The sequence below is a fragment of the Phascolarctos cinereus genome, unplaced genomic scaffold (assembly GCF_003287225.1).
Source record: "Phascolarctos cinereus isolate Bilbo 61053 unplaced genomic scaffold, phaCin_HiC Scaffold_3;HRSCAF=262, whole genome shotgun sequence".
Taxonomy (NCBI): Eukaryota; Metazoa; Chordata; class Mammalia; order Diprotodontia; family Phascolarctidae; genus Phascolarctos; species Phascolarctos cinereus.
Genome location: NW_027555736.1, coordinates 52,255,747 through 52,278,255, shown reverse-complemented (window position 1 = coordinate 52,278,255; position 22,509 = coordinate 52,255,747). Strand labels below are relative to the sequence as shown.

At 41.3% G+C, this 22,509-nt stretch overlaps 2 protein-coding genes across 9 annotated transcripts in view; both read left to right on the top strand.

The window, feature by feature from the left end:
- ANXA7 (annexin A7) overlaps positions 1–9,084 on the top strand; it is a 30,974-nt gene extending 21,890 nt beyond the window's left edge. For all 4 annotated transcript variants that reach the window (XM_021006135.2, XM_078150842.1, XM_078150841.1 and 1 more), the window contains 5 exons: positions 141–311; positions 5,334–5,504; positions 5,589–5,664; positions 7,483–7,595; positions 8,638–9,084. In XM_021006135.2, the coding sequence (XP_020861794.1) occupies positions 141–311; positions 5,334–5,504; positions 5,589–5,664; positions 7,483–7,595; positions 8,638–8,760 (654 nt within the window). In that variant the 3' untranslated portion in view covers positions 8,761–9,084. The remainder of the gene's footprint in view (positions 1–140; positions 312–5,333; positions 5,505–5,588; positions 5,665–7,482; positions 7,596–8,637) is intronic.
- Positions 9,085–10,631: 1,547 nt separating this feature from the next.
- CFAP70 (cilia and flagella associated protein 70) overlaps positions 10,632–22,509 on the top strand; it is a 78,641-nt gene continuing 66,763 nt past the window's right edge. For 3 of the 5 annotated variants that reach the window (XM_078150836.1, XM_078150839.1, XM_078150835.1), the window contains exons 1-6: positions 10,633–10,735; positions 12,827–12,949; positions 15,609–15,795; positions 17,538–17,636; positions 17,793–17,872; positions 21,917–22,093. In XM_078150836.1, the coding sequence (XP_078006962.1) occupies positions 12,887–12,949; positions 15,609–15,795; positions 17,538–17,636; positions 17,793–17,872; positions 21,917–22,093 (606 nt within the window). In that variant the 5' untranslated portion in view covers positions 10,633–10,735; positions 12,827–12,886. Of the gene's footprint in view, positions 10,736–12,826; positions 12,950–15,608; positions 15,796–17,537; positions 17,637–17,792; positions 17,873–21,916; positions 22,094–22,509 lie in introns of all 5 variants that reach the window. The other 2 variants (XM_078150837.1, XM_078150838.1) reach the window with 1 other exon arrangement.

Below are 22,509 nucleotides of genomic sequence, written 5' to 3'. Positions count from 1 at the left end.
TCTTTGTAAATTTAGAAACAAATGTCAGTCAACACTTTATTATTTTTATAGAATTTTTTGGATTGAACAATGAGATACAATTATTTTTTGTTATTTTGGTTCCACCCCACCAATAATTTCCCTTTCTCATTTTTGCAAAGGGAGCAGGAACTCAGGAAAGAGTATTGATTGAGATTTTGTGCACAAGATCAAATCAGCAAATTCGAGATATTGTCAATTGTTACCGATCAGAATTTGGACGAGATATCGAAAAAGACATTCGATCAGATACCTCAGGACACTTTGAACGATTACTTGTATCCATGTGTCAGGTGAGTAAAAGACTTCAAAGATATATTGGTGGGTGTCTGTGGGAGAAGGCTCTTTGTGGCAGACAGTATCTGACTCTTTAAGCACCTTTTGCTAACTAATGTCCTTTATTCTTTTCAGCACCCAGGGTGTTTATTCTCCGTAGCAGTTCAGTGCCCTCAACAATGACATCCTAGCATTTACCCTGTTCATTCAGGCATAGCCACCATCTATGTTTATTCAGACATGGCTGCACTTGGGAGTCAGAAATGATGAGCACATCACAAATTGTGGAGCACTACCTAAATGAAAATTGTTTAGGATAGAATGAGAAAAAAAATATATATATATATATTAAATTAGGCAATTGAGGTTAAGTGACTTGCCCAGGGTCACACAGCTAGTAAGTGTCAAGTGTTTGGTCTGAGGCCGAATTTGAACTCAGGTTCTCCTGACTTCAGGGCCAGTGCTCTATCTACTTTGCCACCTAGTTGACCTGAGAATATATTTTTTTAAAGCTGTATAATGGAATCATGATTTATACCTCAGTGCAAATGTCAGCCTAATGGATACTCAAATAAATAATAGATACTCAAATATTGCATTAAGAGATAAGGATTATGTGGATGAAGCTAGAGAGTCAGGGAAATAGGGGATTCACTGTTCTTCTAGCAAAATACAAAACCTCAGAACTAGAATACACCTTTGCAGTCCTTTAATCTAGCCCCTTCATTCCTTTTCTTGTCCTGATTCCTTGGATGTAATGGCCAGATACTTGAAGCTATAACTTAAATTTTGTGGTGCTGACTGACAGTCACTTACGGTTGATTGAATAGGACAACCTCAGATTTCTTCCTCAAAGACCCAGCTCTTTAATGCCAGTATTCTTCCAGTGATGAGTTTATGGATGTGAGTTACTAGAGTCTCCAAAGAACTGAAATTGAGAACCATTCAGAGAGCAGAGGAGAGATGCATGGTGGGCATGAGCAATATGCAAAACATTACAAACAAGGAATTATGAAAAAGGGAAAAAGACAGGGGCTGGTTATGTGGAGAAAATAAGGATACTAATGGATAGTCCATGTGCTCCACTAGTATTTTCTTTCTTTTCTTTTTCCTTTCTCTTTTTTTTGGTGGGGGGCAGGGTAAGTGTGCAGTTGAAGGTTTAGAAAGCACTTTACAAATATTATTTCATTTGAGCCTTCAGAAACTCGAAGGGGCAGGTACTACAGGTATTATTATTTTATAAATGAGGAAACTGAGGTTCAGAGGGGTTAACTGACTTTTTCAGGGTCACATACCTAGTAACGGTTAGAGGCTGAATTCATACCCATCCACTGGCATTTTCTTGCTGTCAAGAGAACTCATATAAGGCTTTCAGCATATTGGATAGACCTCAGGTGAGAAACTAACAGGAGGCTATGGCCAGCAGTCACACAAGATAGACAGGCATAGGTGGGTTGTAATCATCTCTGTTGGAGGGCATTATAGAAATGAGATAACATCTATTGGAGTATTAAATTTGATTTACCACTTTGTATTAATGCCTTTATGGTATTTTAGGTCATGGAGTTATGCAAAAATTACAACTTAAGTGTTATATCTCTAATACAGTTTCTTTAGAAATGAAAGTTATGTTGGGGAGCTCAATGAATTAACTTTTAATATTTTTTTCCTTAAATCCAAAATTTATTGTAATTTAGTACCCTGTGCTGACTAGATACGTTATAAATTCACGTTAGCCAACTTCAACTGGGCCCCCATTGCAGCAAGGCAGTCCTTTTATTCCTCTCTAATTGGTTCATTATTCCATTCCTTACAAAAGTTTATCTAAACCTTCCTTTCTGTCAAACTTCCCACACCTTCCCCTCCCCTGTCCCTCTCAGCTGAAGATCTTGCCTCTTGCTGTACTGAGAAAACTGAAGCCCTTTGACATGAACCCCTCTTCTTCTCTTCCCTTCTTCCCTTGATAACACCTGCTAGGCTCTGACATAGAAGTGGCCTTTCTCCTTACCAAGGCCCGTAGTTCTATCTTCTTCCCCATCTTCTCTAGAAGACTGCAACCTCAATTATCTCATCCTTGTAGTCTTTGACCTGTCTTTCTCTCTCCTGGTTCCTTTCCTAAAGCCTTTAAGCATTCCTGTGTCTCTTCTGTCCTTAAAAAAACCTTAATAGCCCCTACCATCCCCTCAAACCATCACCCTTTATCTCTCCTCCTTTTCTCAGCAAAACTCCTTGCTTCCCCTCCTCTCACTTTACCCTTTGTATTTTGTCTCTTATTTGCATCACTCATTGGAAACTCCTGTCTTTAGTATTATTAATCTTTTCTTAATTTGCCAAATCTGATGGTCTTTTCTCCAAACTGATCCCTCTTTAAAGCTTCCTCTGATACTATTAGCTACCTTTGCTTCTGGATACTCTTTTTTCTCTGGATTTTTGTGATGTTCTTTCGCGGTTTACCTCCTACATGTCTGACTGCTCCTTTTCAGTCTCCTCTGCTGGTTCGTGATCAGATCATGTCGCCTAATTGTGGATTTTCCCTGAAGTTCTCTTCTAGGCCCCCTACTTTTTCTCTCCCTACACTCTTGGTGACCTCATCAAATCTCATGGATTTAATTGTCATCTCTATGTGGCTGACTCTTAGATCTACATATCTAGTCCCAGGCTATCCCCAAAGTTTAATCCCATATCACCAATGGCCTTTTGGACATTTCAAGCTGGATGTCCCAGAGGCATCTCAGGCTCAATACTGACCAGCAAAATTCAGTCTTTCCTCCCCCAGACTTTCCTGTTTTTGTCAAAGGCACCACTATCTTCCCAGCTTTGTTACTGTGGCATTTTTCGCAACTCCTCATTCTCCCTCACCACACATATCCAATGAGATGCTGAATCTTACTGCTTCTTCCTGTGCAACATCTTTCTATTCACACAACTTATTTCAGACTCTCGTCATTTCCTGCCTAGATTATTGTTCTGACCTCCTAATTGGTTGGCTTTCCTGAAGTCTCTCCCTACTCTAGCCCTTCCTCCACATTTCTGTTAAAGTATTTTTCCTGCAGTGCAGATCTGACCTTGTCATTTCCTTCCTTAATAAAGTCTAGTGCCTTCTTATTTGCTTCTGGGATCAAATATAAACTCCTTTTTAGCCTTTAATACCCTTCAAAAACTGGCCCCAACATTCATCTCCCTCCCACACTCTGTAGTCCTACCAAAATTGGTTCCTCACACCGGATACTGCAACTCCCAGCTCTTTGCTTTTGTCCTAGCCATCCTACATGCCTGGAAATGCCCTTCTTCCTTGTGTCTTCCTCAGAGAGCCCTTCTCTACTTTCAAAACACAGTTCAAGTGGCATGAAGCCTTTTTTTTGGGAGGGGGAAGGCAAGGGGTTAAGAGACTTGCCTAAGTTCACACAGCTAGTATCATGTCTGAGACTGGATTTGAATGTTGTGTGTGTGTGTGTGTGTGTGTGTGTGTGTGTGTGTGTGTGTGTGTGTGTGTGTGTTTTAAAGTATGATGGATGCTCTTAGAATGCCTAACCATAGAAGGGTAGGAACTCTTGGGCAGCCCAGTCCAGTCCAGGAAGCACTGTCAGCCCCTGGTCATGGAGGTCTGGTTTAATTTTTTTTTTTTGTGAGGCAACTGGGGTTAAGTGACTTGCCCAGAGTCACACAGCTAGTGAGTGCTATGTGTCTGAGGCCAGATTTGAACTCAGGTCCTCCTGACTGCAGGGCCAGTGCTCTATCCACGGTGCCACCTAGCCGCCCCTCTTTTTTTTTTAAATATTATTTTATTTTCCCCTCAACTATATGTCAAGAAAATTTTTAGCATTCATTTTTCACAAGATTGCGAGTTCCAGATTTTCGTTCCTCCCTCCCTCCCCTCCCCTCTTCTGAAAATGATGGGCAGGTTGATAGAGTTTATACATGTGTGATGATATAAAAACATTTCCATATCAGTCACAGTTAGCAAAGAAGAAATAGATCAAAAGGAAAACATACAAGAAAATGAAATAAGTGGAAAAATAGGCTTTGATCTGCACTGAGTCCATCAGTTCTTTATCTGGATACGGATAGCATTCTCCTTGGTGAGTCCTTTGTACTTGTCTTGGATCATTGTTTTGCTAAGAAGAGCTGAGTCATTCCTAGGTGGTCATCACACAATATTGCTGATGCTGTGTGCAGTATTTTCCTGGTTCTGCTCATTTCACTTTGCATTAGTTTGTACACGTTTTTCTGAAATCTCCCTGTTCATCATATTGCACAGTAGTATTCCATTACATTAGTATACCACATCTTGTTTAGCTGTTCCCCAACTGAAGGGCATCCCATTAATTTCTAATATTTTGCCACCATGAAAAGGATTGCTATAAATACTTTTGCACATGTAGGTCCTAGGTCCTTCTCCCTTTTTTAGGGCCTCTTTGGGATATAGACCTAGTAGTGGTATTGCTAGATAAAAGGTCTGCACAGTTTGGTTGCCCTTTGGGCATAGTTCCAAATTGCTATCCAGAATGGTTGCATCAGTTCACAACTCTACCAGCAATGCATCGATGTCCCAATTTTCCCACATCCTTTCCAACATTTATCATTTTCCTTTTTTGTCATATTAGCCAATCTGACAGGTGTGAGGTGGTATCTTAGAGTTGTTTTGATTTTCATTTCTCTAATCAAAAGTGATTTAGAGCACTTCTTCATATGCCTATAGATAGCTGTGATTTCTTCATCTGAAAACTGCCTGTCCATATCCTTTGATGTGAAGTCTTTCTTGATCTCTTCCACTGCTAGTGCCCTGTCTCTCAAACTACCTTGTAATTATTGTATTTGCCTTGGATTTATTCCCTCTACATGCTTGTGTATGGAGTTGTCTTTCCTTTTTGAATATAAACTTATTGAGAATAAGAATTGTTTCATTCTTTGTATTTGTAGCCCCATCACCTGCCACAGAATAGTAGCTTAATAAATATTGATTAATGGATTGTCTTCTTTAAAAGTACAATCCATAAAAAAAAATACAATCGTATTTCTTCTCTCCTTTTCCTTGCTAGGGTAATCGTGATGAAAATCAGAATGTGAATCATCAGATGGCTCAGGAAGATGCTCAGCGTCTTTATCAAGCCGGTGAAGGGAAACTGGGGACGGATGAATCCTCCTTTAACATGGTTCTTGCCACAAGAAGCTTCCCTCAGCTAAGAGCTACCGTGGAGGCCTATTCCAGAGTATGAGTCTTTTTTTTTTCTCTTAAGACTTGGGTTATGTTTGAAATGTGAAAATATTTTAATCACTCTAACTCTTATTTGCAGATTGCTAATCGAGATTTGTTAAGCAGCATTGGCCGAGAGTTTTCTGGAAATGTAGAAAATGGTTTGAAGACAATCTGTAAGAATTTGTGTTTTTGCTTTTTGGTTTTTTGTTTGTTTGAGAATCAGGCTTATAGTTCTTTGTTGTTCTCGTCAGCAGATGGGAATTTATCAGGAGAGCTTTTTTATAAAGTCCCTGGGCAGAGCTCATGGCCAGCTTTGTTTTGTATACAGGTCCTGGTGAATTGTTGACATTTAATCTTGAAGTTGTTGGCCATATTTGGCTTTGATGGTGGACTTTCACTCAGACTTGTAAAAAGGTAGTTTCTGAGGGCTGCGATTTTTAATGTAAAGGAAGTGCTTACTCCTGGGGGGGGACTCCAAGTTCCTAACACACAAGCCTTCATTAAGCCAAGGGCCACTTACTACATCCACAGGCTGTTGGGGGCCTTTTTGCTTTTGAAAGATAGATTTAGTCAAAAAACAATTTCTGACATTCAGGGCCTTCAGTAAGAGAGGAATAGAATTTTTCTACTCAATAGAATGGAATTGAGGGAGGTAATGTTACTAAATATAGCCTTAATACTCAGAAAAGAGATGATATCTTTATCAATATCACTACGTGGCCATAGCTAATGCTCTGCGCAGGTGGTGCATTCCTTCTGCCAAAATGGAAATAGGAGGTAAGTTGTCCTGTCTTCTGAGCAACATCCTCCCTTTTTGGAAATACCCTCTCTCCTAGCCTCGAAGTGGTTCTTCTACAGTAGATGCTGCTGCTGACAAATATTCATTTCTAGGTTGTGTTGTCTTGTCCCTTTTGCTTTATAAAACTGTGGGGTATGTTGCCTTCATTCCCTTCTCTTCCTAGAGTATTCTGGTTTCAGTTTCCAGAATGCCCGTTGCCTCATCTGGTAACGCTGCGGACATCCGTTTAGGAAAGAAAATCGCCCTTGCCCCTGTCTAATCCCAAGAAGGCTTTGCTGGATTCCTAGTTGAGTTCATGGTTTGCGAATCCACAAGACCAGATGCGCACACTTTTCTGGCAAGCAGGGAGCTCAGAGTCCATCCTGATTCTGAACCCAGGACTTGGCCCTCAAAAACTGCTCAGGTGGGAGTGTAAGATGTGGCTCCAGAGTCCTGGGTAGTGACCACAAACACAGGAAATTTATACCATGCGTCTGGCAGGTTTGTTTCAAGAGTTGACAGCCCTTTCTCTCTCACTTGAACATGTTGGGAAACCAATTTTTTAAAAAGCTTGGAGACCAGTCCAGATTTCTTAATGCTCAGTTCCCTGTTCTCTCTTTTAGAGCCCACGTGTACCCTATACCTAGCTCTCAGACATAGAGGGCAGTGTTTTCTACATCTCAGTCGCTTTTAGAATCAGTGTGTGTCTGTTGCTTTTTTTTTTCCCCCTTTGGTGAGGCAATTGGGATTAAGTGACTTGCCCAGAGTCACACAGCTAGTGCGTATTATGTGTCTGAGTCCAGATTTGAACTCAGGTCCTCCTGACTCCAGGGCCGGTGCTCTATCCAGTGCGCCACCGAGCCGCCCCTGTTTCTTTTGCTTTTGAATAAGATGTTACTTGCAGTGGCTAGATTTCCTGCTTTGAGTGGAAATAGAATTGGAGTCGTCTTCCAGAACAGTGAGGAACTGGGATATATTTGCCAAAGGGAACATTCAGGGAAGAAGGAGAACCTGTGAAATACATGCAGAATGGGGTAGTGAATATTGAGTAAAAAAAGAGAGGACATTTCCACAGCCCTTCAGGTCTGTAGCTGGAGAAGTAGCTGGGGTGTAAGTAGGGAGAAGGACCAAAGGTTTCAGGTCAGCCCTCCAGGTCAGACTCCCCTGCATAGCCATGGAACATCTAATTCTTTGTGATATGATTGCCTGACAGTGCAGTGTGCCTTAAACCGTCCGGCCTTCTTTGCTGAGCGGCTCTACTACTCCATGAGAGGGGCTGGCACAGATGACTCGACCCTCGTGAGGATTGTCGTCACCCGGAGTGAAGTAAGCTTTTCTCTTTCTACCTAGACTGTAGTTATGTCATACGCCAGCTTGCTGGATTCCTCACTTGGCACCCTTTAGTTGAAAGTTGCCGGTTGAGATTCTTACAGAGCCAGATCACGGAAAGTTAACAAATAAAACATTGGGAAAATCTCTGTGACTGTTAGCTGGTCACTGGTCAAGGATGTCAATTCACCTTCCATGCCCTGAGAGGGTTTTTAATCTGCCGTACAGGGAGACAGACCACTGGGATTCATACCTAGAGAATAACCATTGTGGAAAAAATACTTAGGGATGGTCATACTTTTGAGAGGTTGTGGGGTTAGGGATGTGCATTGACTTATGGAGAGATGGAGCAGGGCCATCTCTAGTTGTCCTGATATATATATTGCCACTGGACCTGGAGAAGAAAATGAAGCTGGCGACTTTGCACAGCCCTCTCTCACTGTAATCCAGTTCACTTGCAAGTCATGGCATCACCTTCCTGATGTCACGGTCCTCATCGAGAACCAAGGACAAACAACAGCAAGGGGAGGTGAAAGATTGCTGCACCAGTCACTGTTTTGCTGATGTAAAAACTTGTACACAAGGGCTGCTTCTGCCAAGTGTTTCTAAATCCAAAGGCTTTTTTTTTTTTTTGGCAATTGGGGTTAAGTGATTTGCCCAGGGTCACACAGCTAGTAAGTGTCAAGTGTTTGGTCTGAGGCCAGATTTGAACTCAGGTCCTCCTGACTTCAGGGCCAGTGCTCTATCCACTGCACCACCTAGCTGCCCCCCCCAAAGGCTTTTAAAGTGAAAATGGAATAACTTTTTTTGAGGTGCTATTCACAATACAATTCACAACACTGTAATCAGTGTTCTTTACAAGTTAGACCTTCATTATTTAGTACTAGTCATAGAATGAGAACAAGTATAAAAATGTCCCTGAGCTTTTTTTTAATCTGCTTTCGCTGAAATTAGAGCCTTTCATTGGTCAAGACGATAAATGCCAGCTTTTATTTATAACAGTTTTGTCCTCACATCAGATCTTTCACCTCTTGTGCAGATTGACCTTGTGCAAGTGAAACAGACGTTTGCACAGATGTATCAGAAGACACTGGGGACCATGATCTCCAGTGACACCAGTGGAGACTATCGCCGCCTGCTCCTGGCCATTGTGGGCCAGTAGAAGGGTTGGGGTTGTTTATTTTTTTTTAAAGAAATTGAACTATTCCAGTCTCATTCTCTTGAAGACAGCTATCTTGCATGCAGCAAAATCAACTGTAGCCTAACCAAATGTGCTTTTTATTAAGGACACCATCAGGGTTAATGTGCTTAGTCTGCACATGCTATTCTTGCCTTAATTCTAATGTTATTTTTATTCTATACAAAATCAATGTCAAGCCATGATGTGACAATGATGTAATAATAATGTATGGAGGAAACATAACTTTCACCATTACTGTCTTATTCAAATCAAGATTATGGAAGAAATAAAAATTATCATAGACTAGCCCTGCATAATCATACCTAACTATAAAAGCATCGCTAAAAGTTATGTGGTCTTTAAAACCCATTTGGAGCACTGCCATCAGTTAAAAGGTTAAAGCTGGGACAACTTTATAACTACTTTTAAAAAAATGCAAATATTTTTAAAAATCAGAATAATAATTTGCATCTTATTTTGTATAAAATGGCAGTTTGTTTATAAGGATCTCACTTTCCACCTACAGAATAAATGTCACCTACTAATTCTTTTCAAAACCAAAATTCTAGCACACAATTAATTATATAGCAAACCTTAAAATCCCTCACAGTTTAATCATAACTTGGGAAAGAGAAGAAGTGTGCAATGAGGCAGAATGCAGCCTGTTTAGGAGGCGTGTTCCCTGGGAAAAAGCAGGATCCATTCAGAGCAGAGCTCCTGCCTTTGGTTTTTTTTGGGTTGACTGCCCGTCTTTTGTGGGTGGCCAGTCCAGGGGCTTGAGACAGGATGTAAATGAACGACATGGTTCCCGTGTTCCAGTGGGCAATGCAAAAATAAAGCAATGGCTAAGCAGAGAGGAGGCCCCTCCACCCCCCCCCAAAAAAAATGAGTGGTGCCAATAGGGAACAGAAATGCATGCTGTGGATGGCAGCTTCTGACCCGGGTTTTGGGGACCTGAAGGAGATGGGGATGCAGGAGGAACAGGATGGGGTGTTGCGGACAGAGGACAGTGCATTTATGCAGGCTGGACCATCGAGGCAGGACCAGGCAGCGAGGTGAGCTGTAACAAGCAGATTAGCTAAATGAAGTGTAGGGCTTCTTCAGAGAAGAGCCTGCCTGGAGGTGTGGAATGGGACCATGGCTCTTAGAAGCAGTTTGATAGGGGGCCGCTAGGTGGCGCAGAGGGTAGAGCACCGCCCCTGGATTCAAGAGGACCTGAGTTCAAATGTGCCCTCAGACGTTTACCCTCACTAGCAGTGTGATCCTGGGCAAGTTACTTTTAACCCCCATTCCCCTCCGCCCCTCAAAAAAGTAGTAGTTTGATTAGGTGGCACCGCGGGCCTGGAGTCTGGGAGACCCCAGTTCAAATCCTACTTCCGTGGCCTTCCAAGGTGACCTTCGTCAAGTTCCTTAACTTCTGCGGGACTCGGTTTCCTCATCTGTAAAATGAGGTTGGCCTTGATGGCCTAAATCTGGCATTTCCACCTGCAGCACTTTGGGTGCCACGCGAAAGGGGACGATTTAAATGATTGAGCACTGCCCCAGGAGCCCGCCTGGGTGGTCAAAGCGGCTGGAGGTTGGGCCTCGCCCCCCCGGGCAGCTCAGTCTGTGGCTAGAAGCCCCCCGCCCCGGCCCCTGCCTTACAGGGCCGCGCTCACTATGTCTCACATCTTCCCCCACCTCGGCGCCCGCATGCGCGGAGAGAACCACCGCCCACTTGGGACTAGGTCAAGCTTCGCGAGAACAGCGATCTCTCGCGAGAGTTCAGACTGGTTGCTATAGCAGCAAAGAAGCGCTAGGATACGTCGCGCATCACCACCGCCCTCCGCGCGCATGCGCAGAAAGAACCACCGCCCGGTTGGGACTAGGTCTAGCTTCGCGAGAACAGCGATCTCTCGCGAGAGCTCAGACTGGTTGCTATAGCAGCAAAGAAGCACTAAGGTTCCCGTTACCTCAGGTAAGAGGCAGAGAAGGTTCTTTTTTACATTTACCAGCAACTGTGACATGAGTTGTTATTGTTCAGTTGTGCCTGATTCCGGAGTGCTTTGCCGTTTCCTTCTCCAGTGGATTAAGGCAAACAGAAGTTAAGTAACTTGCCCAGGGTCACCGCAGCTAGTGAGAGCAAGCGTCTGAGGGCAGATTTGAACTCACGTTTTTCTGACTCCAGGTCCAGCGCTCTATCCACTGAGCTATCTAGCTGCCCCTATGACATGAGTTACCTTGTGGTAATGCTGGAAAAGAAGTTTGGATAAAGTGCTTCTGGGCCTCAGAGCAGGAAGAGATCACAGGTCCGTTTGAAGAGATAAGGGAAGACTTTATGAAGTCTGCATATGAGCGGGGACTTGAAAAATAAGTGAGATTTCTGCAGGCAGAGATGGGTGAAGAAGAAAGACATTCTAGGAAATTGACAGGATTAACAGAAGCAAGGGGGCAGAGAAGTATAGGTTCTGTATAGGGAAGAGTGAGTAGTCTATTTTGATGGGAGTGTAGGGTACATGAAAAGAAATCATGGGAGAAAATGTAGAAAGGGACATTGTGGCTGAATGGTCAGCGAGCCTTTAGTAACACATTAAGGAGTTTGGATGTAGTAGGCAATGGACAGCAAGCTGAGAGTTGTGCTTTTACTTTGGCATTGGTGAATAGGACAGATTGAATAGAAAACTGGAAGTCAGGTCATCACTTGCAAGGATCTAATGGAGGGGCAACCAGGTTCCAAACTAAAGTAGTTGGCTATGGAAGGCAAAAGAAAAAGAGTTAACAGTGATTGAGATCTTGAGGCTGAGTGAGGTGACTGGGGGAAGCGCAGCTGATACCATTAACAGAAGCAGACTGACCATTCTATGCCGATTCTACACAGGTTAGGATTCATTCTTTCGTTCACCAAATATTTATTAATCACGTGCTTTGTGCAGAGCCAGTGTGCTAGGCCCCTCCTAGGTTTAGTCAGGGGATAAGATACAAAAACTTCTGACTCCAAAACACAGTATTACATCATAAGTACATTCAAGAAGTGCAGAAGAAAGTATTATTTGAGGTCCAAAGTACAAGGCTTTTGGGAAAGGCTTTAGGGAAGAAGTGGCATTTGATTTAGGCTTTCAAAATGAGTGGCAACGTAGCAGGCCTAGAGGAGGGGCAACATTCTAGGCATAGGGAATGATATGAGCAGGGCCACAGAGCACAAAGTAGTTCTGTTTGACTGGAGCATTTGGGAAGGGTAGTATGAGATAAGGCTGGATAGGCAAAGTAGTGTCAGATTGTGAAAGGCTTTGACTGCCAGGCAAAGGAACTTGAATTTTAGTTGGTAGAAGATTTTTTGACAAAGAAGTAGCTTGACCAAATCTGTGCAGAAGGAAGATTAGACAGGCAGAGATATGAAGAATGGATGGGAGGAGGAAAGAGAATGGAGATGGGAGGACCTGTTAGAAGGTTATTGCCATAATCCAGTTACTGAGAGCTTGTACTAGAGTTGTTAGCAAAGGGAATAGAGAGGAAAGGACAGATCATAGAGATGTTACAGAGATGCATTTAACAGGAACTGGTAATGGATTTGAAATGAGAAGTGATGTAGTAAAGAGATTCAAAGATAATACTTAGGCTTTGTATAGGAGAAATAAGATCACTGGGTGCAGGCTAGATTACCTCAACCCACTCCAACATTTTTGCCTGGGCAAAAATGAATATCAAAATCAGCTTTTAAATGGAAAAATCATGAAAGAGTAGTTGAGGGTTGTATGTGAAAGCAAGACAGGTTTTTTTATTTGTCTTATTGGAGGTGAGAAGTTTATAAGCTAATTCTACATATAAGACCCTTAAGTCTTTGTTAGCACAAGCTTGTACAATCATTTCCTTTTCTATCATTTCCTTTCCTGAACCACTCCCACCTGCCAGAAAAAGTAGGATAGGAGTAAAGAATTGTAAAGCAAGCATGAATCGAAGTGATTCCAGGTACCCCGGAGAAAATGTTGGCACAAGAACTGGGTAATACGTAACCTGAGTCCCTTCATGGCTTCCCTGTGTGAGAAGACACATCTATTCCTTCTCTTTGTAGGAACAACAAAAACACTATTTGTGTTCAGGTTAATCAGAATAACTCTGCCCAGCTACCACTATGGAAACCTCAGCTGCAGCTGGCAAGCCAGTACAGATCACGGTGATGGATGGATATGACTTGGTAAAGTTACTTTTGACAATTTCATGTTTCTCATTTGAGCAACTCATACATTCACATGGCTGATAAATTCTATCAGAAGACAGAGCTACTGGAACTCTAAGCTTAGGCTCTTATCCTCCCTGCCAGTCACTTCCACTTGTAGAACATTCAGATCAGGGTCACTGGGATAGCAAAAGGAAGAAAGTTCATGCCATGTGAATGAATGAAAAAGCACTGAGTAAGGCATACCTAGGAGATATTGTGGGTTCAGTCCAGACCACTGCAATAAAGCAAATATCACAATAAAGTGAGTCATGAATTTTTTGGTTTCCCAGTGTATATAAAAGTTATGCTTATAGCATACTATAGTTTATTAAGTGTGCAATAGTATTGTGTCTTTTAAAAATGTACATACCTTAATTTAAAATATTTCATTGCTTAAAAAATGCTAACCATCATTTGACTCTTCAGCAAGTCATAACTTTTTTGCTGGAGGGTCTGGCCTTGATGTTGATGGCTGCTGACTGATCAGGGTGGCAGTTGCTGAAGTTTGAGGTGGCCTCAGCAGAGATTGCCTCTTCCTGTCACTTGAACACTTAAGAAACCATTGCAGGGTTATTAATTGGCCTAATTTCAATATTGTTGTGTTTCAGGGAATAGGGAAAGTCAAGGAGAGGGAGAGAGAGAGAGGGGAATGGCCACCTTGTGAAGCAGTCAGAACACACAAACACACACACTCACACACACAACACTTATTAAGTTTGCTCTTTTATATAGGTGGGGTTCATGGCTCCCTAAAACAATTAAAATAGTGGGTACTGGCTACTGATAGTAGATCATTGATCATAGATCACCATCATAAATGTAATAATAATAATACTAATGAAAAAGTTTGAAATATTACAAGAATTACCCAAATGGGACAGAGACACAATGTAAGCATATGCTGTTGGAACAGTGGCACCAATAGACTTGCCAATTGCCACAAATCTTCAATTTGTGAAAAGCGCAATAAGAGGAGGTATGCTTGTACTTATGATGGGAAAAGCCCTGCGTCTTGAGGATTTATCCAGTGAAAGAAAAGAGAACAAGCATTTATTAAGTACCTACCGTGTGCGAGGCACTGTGAGAGCTTTGTGATGATCCTCACAACAGCTCTGGGAGGTGAGTGCTATTATTATCTTCATTTTACAGTTGAGGAAACTGAGACAAAGGTTGAGTGACTTGCCCAGAGTCATACAACTATTGGGGTCTTGAGTCTGGATTTGAACTTGGGTCTTCCTGACTCTGGACCTACTGCTCTATCCACTGTGCAATTAGCCACCTTTCACTATTGAAAGTTATAGCTGTCCTCAGGTATTTGAAAAGTTGTCTTGTGGGAGATGAACAGACTTTTTCTGCTTAGCCCCAGCCAGCAGAGCCAGGGGCAGTGGGTAGAACTTGCAAAGAAGCAGATTTAGGCTAGAGATGAAGAAAAACTTCCTGCCAACTAACACTGTCCCTGCGTGGAATAGGCTGTCTCAAGAAGGAGGGTGGTCCCCATCTAGCCCAGGCTCAATGGCCGTTTGTTAAGGATGTTGAGGGTAGTTATTCTTTTTCAGAAATGGGGTAGACTATATGGACACTGGAGTCCTCTCCAGCCCTAAAGTTCTGTGGTTCTCTTACTTATTTGTCTCCCTGTTCTGTGCCTTTGCTGCTTGATCTGTTGAGGAAACAGGATGTTCAGCCCAGAGATGAGCAAATGAGTGGGAAAGTCAGAGCTGTCTTCAAGCATCTGGAGGAGTGTCATGTGGCAGGGGCATAGACTTGTTTTAGTGGACCTCCAAGAACACAATGGGTAGAAGAGGCCAATTTAAGCTTCTCATTCAGAATCAACTTCTAACATCTCCCAAAGTGGGAGGTGCAGCCTAGGTAGGAATGGGAGGATTCCCCTTTGCTGGAGAGACCCCCACTTGTCAGGAGTGTTGTAGAGGATGGCCTCTGAGGTGGCTCCTTTCTTGGGGTCTGCCAGCACATACTAAACACAGTGCCTGACCCATAGGAAGCACTCGGAAAATGCTCTTCTCCTCTCCATTCATTTCCACTGGTAAAATTAGGATGTTGGAGTAGATGACCTCTAATGTCCCTGTAGCTCTAAAATTTATAATCCTATCAAATGGGATAATGGGAGTTCTAGTTCCTATGGATAGTGGTTTCTATTACCTAATTATTGTCCTAAAAAGGAGTATCATTTCTTCATCTGTCCCCTTGTGTTTGCTTATCTGTAATGATTCCAAAGCTTACAGAGCATTGGATTTTCAGTCAGAGGGACTGGGTTCAAATCCTAGCTATGCTGTTTACTACCTATGTGACCTTGGTCAACTCACTTTACCTCTGAGGCCTCAGTTTTTTCATCTCTAACTGAGGGTACTAAACCCTTAGATTAGCACTAATATTCCTTTCACCTCTCCCTCTATGATCCTTTGAACTATAGCATGAGGGAATGAAAGTGCCACAGTCATATATTTTTCTTATGCAGATATTATGTGCTTACTGTGTCCATATGAATGCTGAGCACACATATTCATGTGGAGCTGGCAGAAAAAGAGAAGATGAGGCAGTGAATTGCCATGTGCTTTCAAGAACTAGGTGCTATTTGAGTATATTTGTAAAATAACAAGTTTATGTTTCTCTCCAATAGAAAGGTACTAAAGGGGATACTCCAGTCACCTTTGTTCGTGCAGAATTTAATAGTGTGCTCTTGGGAGACTCTTCAAAAGTTACCGTTTCTTCTGAAGGAACAGCGAAATACAACTTTGCCAGCAGTTTTGACTTCACTTCTGAAGGAACCAATACTTTAGATGACCTTGCCCACAAGCCTGTGTTCTGTAAGTCTTTATGGTGCTAAATATTTTCCTTATGTCTAACTATAGAGCCAGCTTGGCCCATATACAAAAATAATAATATTTTATTTCAGCTCTGGCCCATGCCACAGCCTGATCACAAGGCCCACCAATTGTGTGTTGATATTATACTTGTTTATCGTGACTGTTACTTTTGGCTGTGATGGGGATCTGAAGGTAGACATGATGAGGAAAGCCAAATATCCCACCCTGTTGATCTATGAACAGTTTGTACACATTTGAACTCTCTCTGTTTCTGTCAGAAGTTGGAGCATCCCACTGATTACTAATCTCATCTGATTGATTTTTGTAGCACTCAAGTACAGAACTTCACATCTGTGCACATACCTACCCTCTTGTTCCACCCCAATATTATCCATTGTTTCTTTACCATTATAATAAGCCAAAGCCTGGTTTTTTTTCCCTTTCCACTAAAATAACTACCAGCTTCTGGGCTTATTGCCCCAGACTCAGGATGTGGTTTTCCCTCCATTGCTTCCTACAATCCAGTCTAGTCTCAGAATCAGAATATAGACTCTCAGAAAATAGAAGGGACCGTAGAGATGGATGGGATGCCAGAGCTTAACTAGGCCAACCTCTCCAGTTGAACAAGACTTTCATCAGCGTACCCAACAAGTGGTCATAGAGTACTTGCTGGAAGACCTCCAGTGAGGTGAAATCCCCTACCTTCCAGGACAGCTCATTCCACTTTTAGAATTGTGAGAAGATTTTCCTTACCTTAATCCTAAATTTGCTTCGTTATGACTTAGACCCTGTGTTACCGGAGACTGACTATTGATAACTTTATTACTGAACTATTTTCTACTACCCAGCTTTTGATGTAACCATAAGTCCTTTAAATTTTTACTGTGGGATCATTTCAGATCTTTTATACACTCTGTTTATAATCAAACTATTGGACTGAGCCTACCCCCCTACCTCCATTCTGGGGGATGTCCAAAATCATTGCCTGTTTTCAAATACGGCTCCCACAAATATACCCCTCCATATGCTCTATCAAGTCGGTATATCTTTTTCAATAAAAACAAGGTTCAAATGAAAGTTCAAAAATTTCTAAAGCAAAACTAATGGCAAATTTGGTCCAGCTGAGAGTGAATTCAGTGCAACTACTGTTGAGTTAGCCCATGTGGAATCTTTGCCACCCCCCACCGTCAGTCAGTACAGGCACCTGATGTAGGTGGGCAATGCTTTCCCACTCTGTGCTGCCTTTGACCATGAAATCTGTAAACTCAAAATTTAACAATACTTGTGTGAAAGTTAAAAGTACTCTACTATCTGTTACATTTCTCAACATAATCATTTTGTTATGTACAATATACTCTTCTGACTACCCCCTCAAAAAATAAACAAACAAACCTGTGTCTGAAAAAACTAAATAAAACTCAAGAGTGGTATAGCTTGTTTTGTGAGAAGAGTGGGAGGAATATGACAACTTGTTTTCATAAAAAGTGGCAAACCATCACTGCATAAAGTTTGGAAATCTCTCCTCTGAGAAGGTTGCTCTAGTGAAAAGTGAATAGCGGATAATTCCTGGAGAGGCCTCATATTTTCCAGCAGGAGCAAATGGTCAGTGATACTGGGCTCCCTAATTCATTTCTAAGACAGCTCTCCTTTGTCTTAGACACTTCTGGTAATTTTCTTACTGCCCTGTTGTTACTTAATGGTGGACCTGAAACTTTTTCATGTTTGGTGTTTTTCTATCCTAGTGACTGTGTTTGAAGTTTTACCAAAGGAAAAGAAACAGAAAGAGGAGAAGACTGTAATTCTGGGTCAAGCTGTTGTGGACCTTCTTCCTTTGCTAGAAGGTCAAGTACAAAACTTACCAAAAGCCACGTATAATAAAGTACATTCATTTTAACTCCATGGAAAAGCAAAATTCAAATATGATACATTTCTGCCTATAAATATTTTAACTTGGTACTTCCTTTTCTGGGTTTAATCGATCTTCTTTTCCTTCACAGGAGAATGCACATTTGAAATAATGACTCCATTACATCCTATTATTGGCTCACCCTTGGAGAATCTTCGACCAGAAGCTAAAGTAAGTGGATATTTTACAAAATAATATTTTGTTTTTCCCAGTTATACGTAAAAACATTTTTTTAACATTCATTTTTAAAAACTTTAACTTTTAAATTCTTTCCGTCCTTTCCTTCCCTCCCTTCCAAGATGGTAAGCAACTTGGTTTAAGTTATACATGTGCAATCATGCAAAACATATTTCCATATTAGTCACATGAAAGAAGACACAGACCAAAATAAAACAAAACAGAAACAAACCACAAAAAAAGAAAGCAAAAGAAGCATCCTTTGACCTGCATTCAGACTCCATTGGTTCTTCCTCTGGAGATGGATAGCATTTTTTATCATGAGTCCTTTGAAATTGTTTTGAATCGTTTTATTGCTGAGAATAGCTAAGCCATTATATGTTGATTATTGTACAGTATTGCTGTTATTATATACAGTGTTTTCCTGGTTCTTCTCAATTCACTTTGCATTAGTTTGTGTAAGTCCAAGTTTTTCTGAAATCTTCCTGCTCATCATTTCTTATAGCAAATAGTAGTAAGTGAGGTTTTAATACTTTTAAGTTTGCTGTGTAATATTATATATATAGCAGTTTGTTTCAATCTTATTTACTAGTTTTTTAAAATGCAATTTTATTTTGTTTTGCAAGAATCTAATATGAAGTGGATTCTTGAAAATGATCATCCATTATAATGTCAGTGTGGTGGTAGAAGATGTTCTAGAAAGTTTTTAGGATCTTGCCACAAAGGGGTGGGGTGTGGTAAAAGCAACATCTGCTTCATGTAGTTAGGCTAGTTTCTTGTTAATGGGAAGGGAGATCATCCTCTTTGTGAATTGATTGGTCGAGGAGCTTGGGTCTAGAGTGGTTGCCTGGAGAGTCAGTTCAGCCTTGGTGGAGTTGGAGCTCTTCCACTCTGACAGGCACCCCAACATAGTCTTCTGCCCATGTTCTACCTCCTGACCAACGAGGAGGCGGACAGGCGTTGCACCTGTCCAAACCAGTGCTGGATCATGATTGAATCTCCTTTCTGTTGTTAAGTAAACTTCTTTTTATTAGATGTTCTGTGGTCTATGAGTCTTCCATTACACTTCAGTCCTGACCCTGAGATTACACTGAGCTAAGTTAGGCTTGGCCTGGAACAGGAGGCAGTGCCACACTCTACCATGTCTCCCCTGTTTTTCTCTAAGCACTTATCAAGATCTCCTTAATGAGTTCCCAAACCTACAGTTTCTCTCTCCTTTAATCTTTCCTCTCATGTTTTGGTTGCAAGAAGGTGGGGGAGGGAGAGAAGACTGGTCAATCTATTACAGCAATTTTATTGCAGCTTGCTATTCAAAAATCTGTTTACAGGGTTTGGTTTTGTTTTTTGCTGTGTTACCATTTTGTAGTTACCCTACTTTGTTTCAATAAATTATATTAATGCCATTAAAACATAAATGATTAAAGACTTATGAATGAGAATAGTCATGAATGTGGAGAGATGCCATGTGTCAAGATTTTATCTTATTCTGGTTCCCCTGACCACCACAGTCCCCTTCTAGTCAGTATAGTAAGCCAGTATAAAATAACAATAGGAGATAAGATTGCGAAGGAGAAGTTAGAAGTTACCTACAGACCACCCCAAAGATCAAGGGAGTATAATTTGTGAACTATATCATATACTAACATAAAAATCACATCCTGGGAAGGACTCTGGGCCTTGCTGCCATAGCCTTTTGGTCCTATGATATGTAAATCTCAGACAAGTTCCAGACCAGCAGAACACCAAATGTTATCAGCACTCTGAGATGATGTGGACTTGTTCACTTGAAAGTTGTACTAATGACTTTGAGATAACATGGATATGTTACTGAACTTAACTCCCAGGTGACACAGATAAGATTTAGTCTGTTTCCTGCCTAAACTCTATAAAAATGAGACTCGGGGTGGAGCCAAGATAGTAGAGTAAAAGCAGTGACTTGTTTGAGCTCTCCCCCAAACCCCTCTGAAAATGAGACCCCAAAACTCCTGCCCCCTGAATACTCCTCCATCTCCATTAGGTCTATGTTGCTAAGAGCTGCTAATTCTAATCGATGGTTATGTGAGTGCCTCTGTGCCTCTTCTATCCATTCTCTTCCCTATCACTGCCTACTTCCCTCTGCAACTCTATCCACATCCCCATGCCATCTGCTATTGTATCCCCTGCTCTTTCGCCGCTGGATCTGTACTTTCTGTGCTGTTTGCCCCTGCATATTTTCGGTGTTATTAGTACACCTGCCTCCATTTCACAATTACATAAATTAATTAACAATTCATTTTAAAATTTGAAAAGGGGTTTGGAGAATAGAGATAAGAGGCTTTCCCTTTTTTGGGTGATTTTTTAGCATGTCTAGTGTCATACTTCTGTTTCTGTATAGTCAGATTTTTAATCTGATGATTTAATCTGTTTACACAATCTTTGGTCATTCCTTCAAAAGCCATTTATTAAGCATCTGCTGTATTCAAAACACTGTGCTAGGTTTTGGGATGATACAGAGACCCTTGGGGCAGCTAGGTGGCACAGTGGATAGAGCACCGGCCCTGGATTCAGGAGGACCTGAGTTCAAATCCAGCCTCAGACACATAACACTTAATAGCTGTGTGACCTTGGGCAAGTTACTTAACCCCACTGCCTAGTCAAAAAAAAAAGAGAGAGAGATACAGAGACCCTTTAAACTCGGTCCTTGTCTTGATGGAACTTGCAGTCTAAATGGATAGAGTGTTGGGGAATTCTCTTAACTGAGAGAAATGGGACCTCATGGGATCTGTGTAACCATAAGTAGAGGTTCAGTGATTGCACATCAAAGAGAAGCAAAGAAATGTATTTGTATGCTAAGGAAGATAAGCCTTGCTGAGAGCAGCTTCCTAGCATAAAGATTTCGTTTCTGTATAAGTTCTTAGACCCATATAGAGTGCACAGCCAATCAGCATTCTGTGGCAACTTAGGATAAACCAATAAAGCATTTCATAAGAGAGGGAGGGGTAGAGAAAGGGGGAATCAGCAAAAAAAAAGGAGGATTCCGGGGGGAATATTGGTCCTGCAGCTGTTACATTTGTTTTCTGAATGAGAAAATATTCCTTGTTCAAGGGCAGTTAGAAAAACAGAAGTGACCAAATACTTTTTGTTTTAAAGAAGTCCTTTTAAATAAAGTAGAAGGGTTGTGGTAATTTTTTAGACAAGACAGCAGTTGTCTCTTATCCAAGGGCAACAAAATAGGTGTGTTACAACAGTGGAGGAGACCATCTGTTTTATTGTGCATTTGCATAGTTTGTTATATTTTATTTTTCCTTCAGTAGTGATTGGGGACTTTATACTATTAGGCCATTTGAGGGTTGGGAGAGTTAGTCCTTTGCAATGTTGCAAAGCGATTATGTGTTATATTGTAGTGTAATATGTATGATTTTCTTAGGTTTGCAGGTTTAACACACATATTAAAACATACCATCCAAGTTCCTTTCATTTTATTGGGCATCTTGTTGATTGTATAGATATTTAGTATTTAAGCAGCAATGCTGATTGTACCTCAGAAAAGTGTAGTAACTCAGCTCCATCCTTCTGATAGAACTGCCCAATGGAGGTTTTTCCTACCTGTCTTTAGAGTATGGTTTGTGTCCTGCAAATCTGAAATGGAAAAATCCTGTTAAATTTGATTCCTGGATAGATACTGCCTAGAACGTCTGCATTTACCACTGAATGAATCATTTTCTATTTTTAAAGCTGTTTATTTTAATCATATTAGTTTGGTAGCTAACTTCAAAAAAAAAATAATAGCTGCAAAGTAACAAGTCAACATGCTCTCGTGGAAAGACCAAAGTAGTAGAGGGCAAAGTAAGTGGGTTTTTGTCCTGTCTCTGCTGCTGACCTGCTTTGTGACGATGAGCTTCATTGTCCTCATTGTGAAATGTAAATCTCTATCTTCCTCTCTCATAACGTAGCTGTGAGAGTCCAGTGAGGTAATGACCGTGAAAACACTTTGATTGGAAACTCTACGAATCCAAAGCATTATTATGATTCCTTCTCTTTTGCCTTCTTTTTCTGCAGTGCTGTCTGGAGGTAACAGTATCCGTCTCAGAGGCATTACTGACTACAGCCCAAATCTTGGGGGGTAACCTTGTAAAGGTGACTTTAGAGGCTGCCTACTCTGTGCCAGAGATTTTTGGGACTACAGGACCTCTGCAGAATTACATGGTTGGGTTGCAACTTCCGTCAATTGGGGAGGTAAGGACATAGTGCTATGTTTTCTTTAGTTACAAATGTCTTCATTTGTATTGTGTTTCTGTGCATAGTTATTTTTTAAATTAATTAATTTTTCATTTTCATCATTCGCTCCCACAAGATTTTGAGTTCCAAATTTTCTTTCCATCTCATCCTTCCTTTCTATCTCCCCTTCCTTCTCGTATCCCCTTCCCATTCTATTTTCCTGTAGGGCAGGATAGATTTCCATACCCCATTGCCTGTATATCTTATTTCCCAGTTGCATGTGAAAACAATTTTTAACATTTGCTTTTAAAACTTTGGGTTCCAAATTTTCTCTCTTCTTCCCTCCCCACCCACCCTCGTTGAGAAGCCAACATGATACAGGTTATACATGTGTAATCATGCAAAACATTTCCATGGTAGTCAGGTTGTGAAAA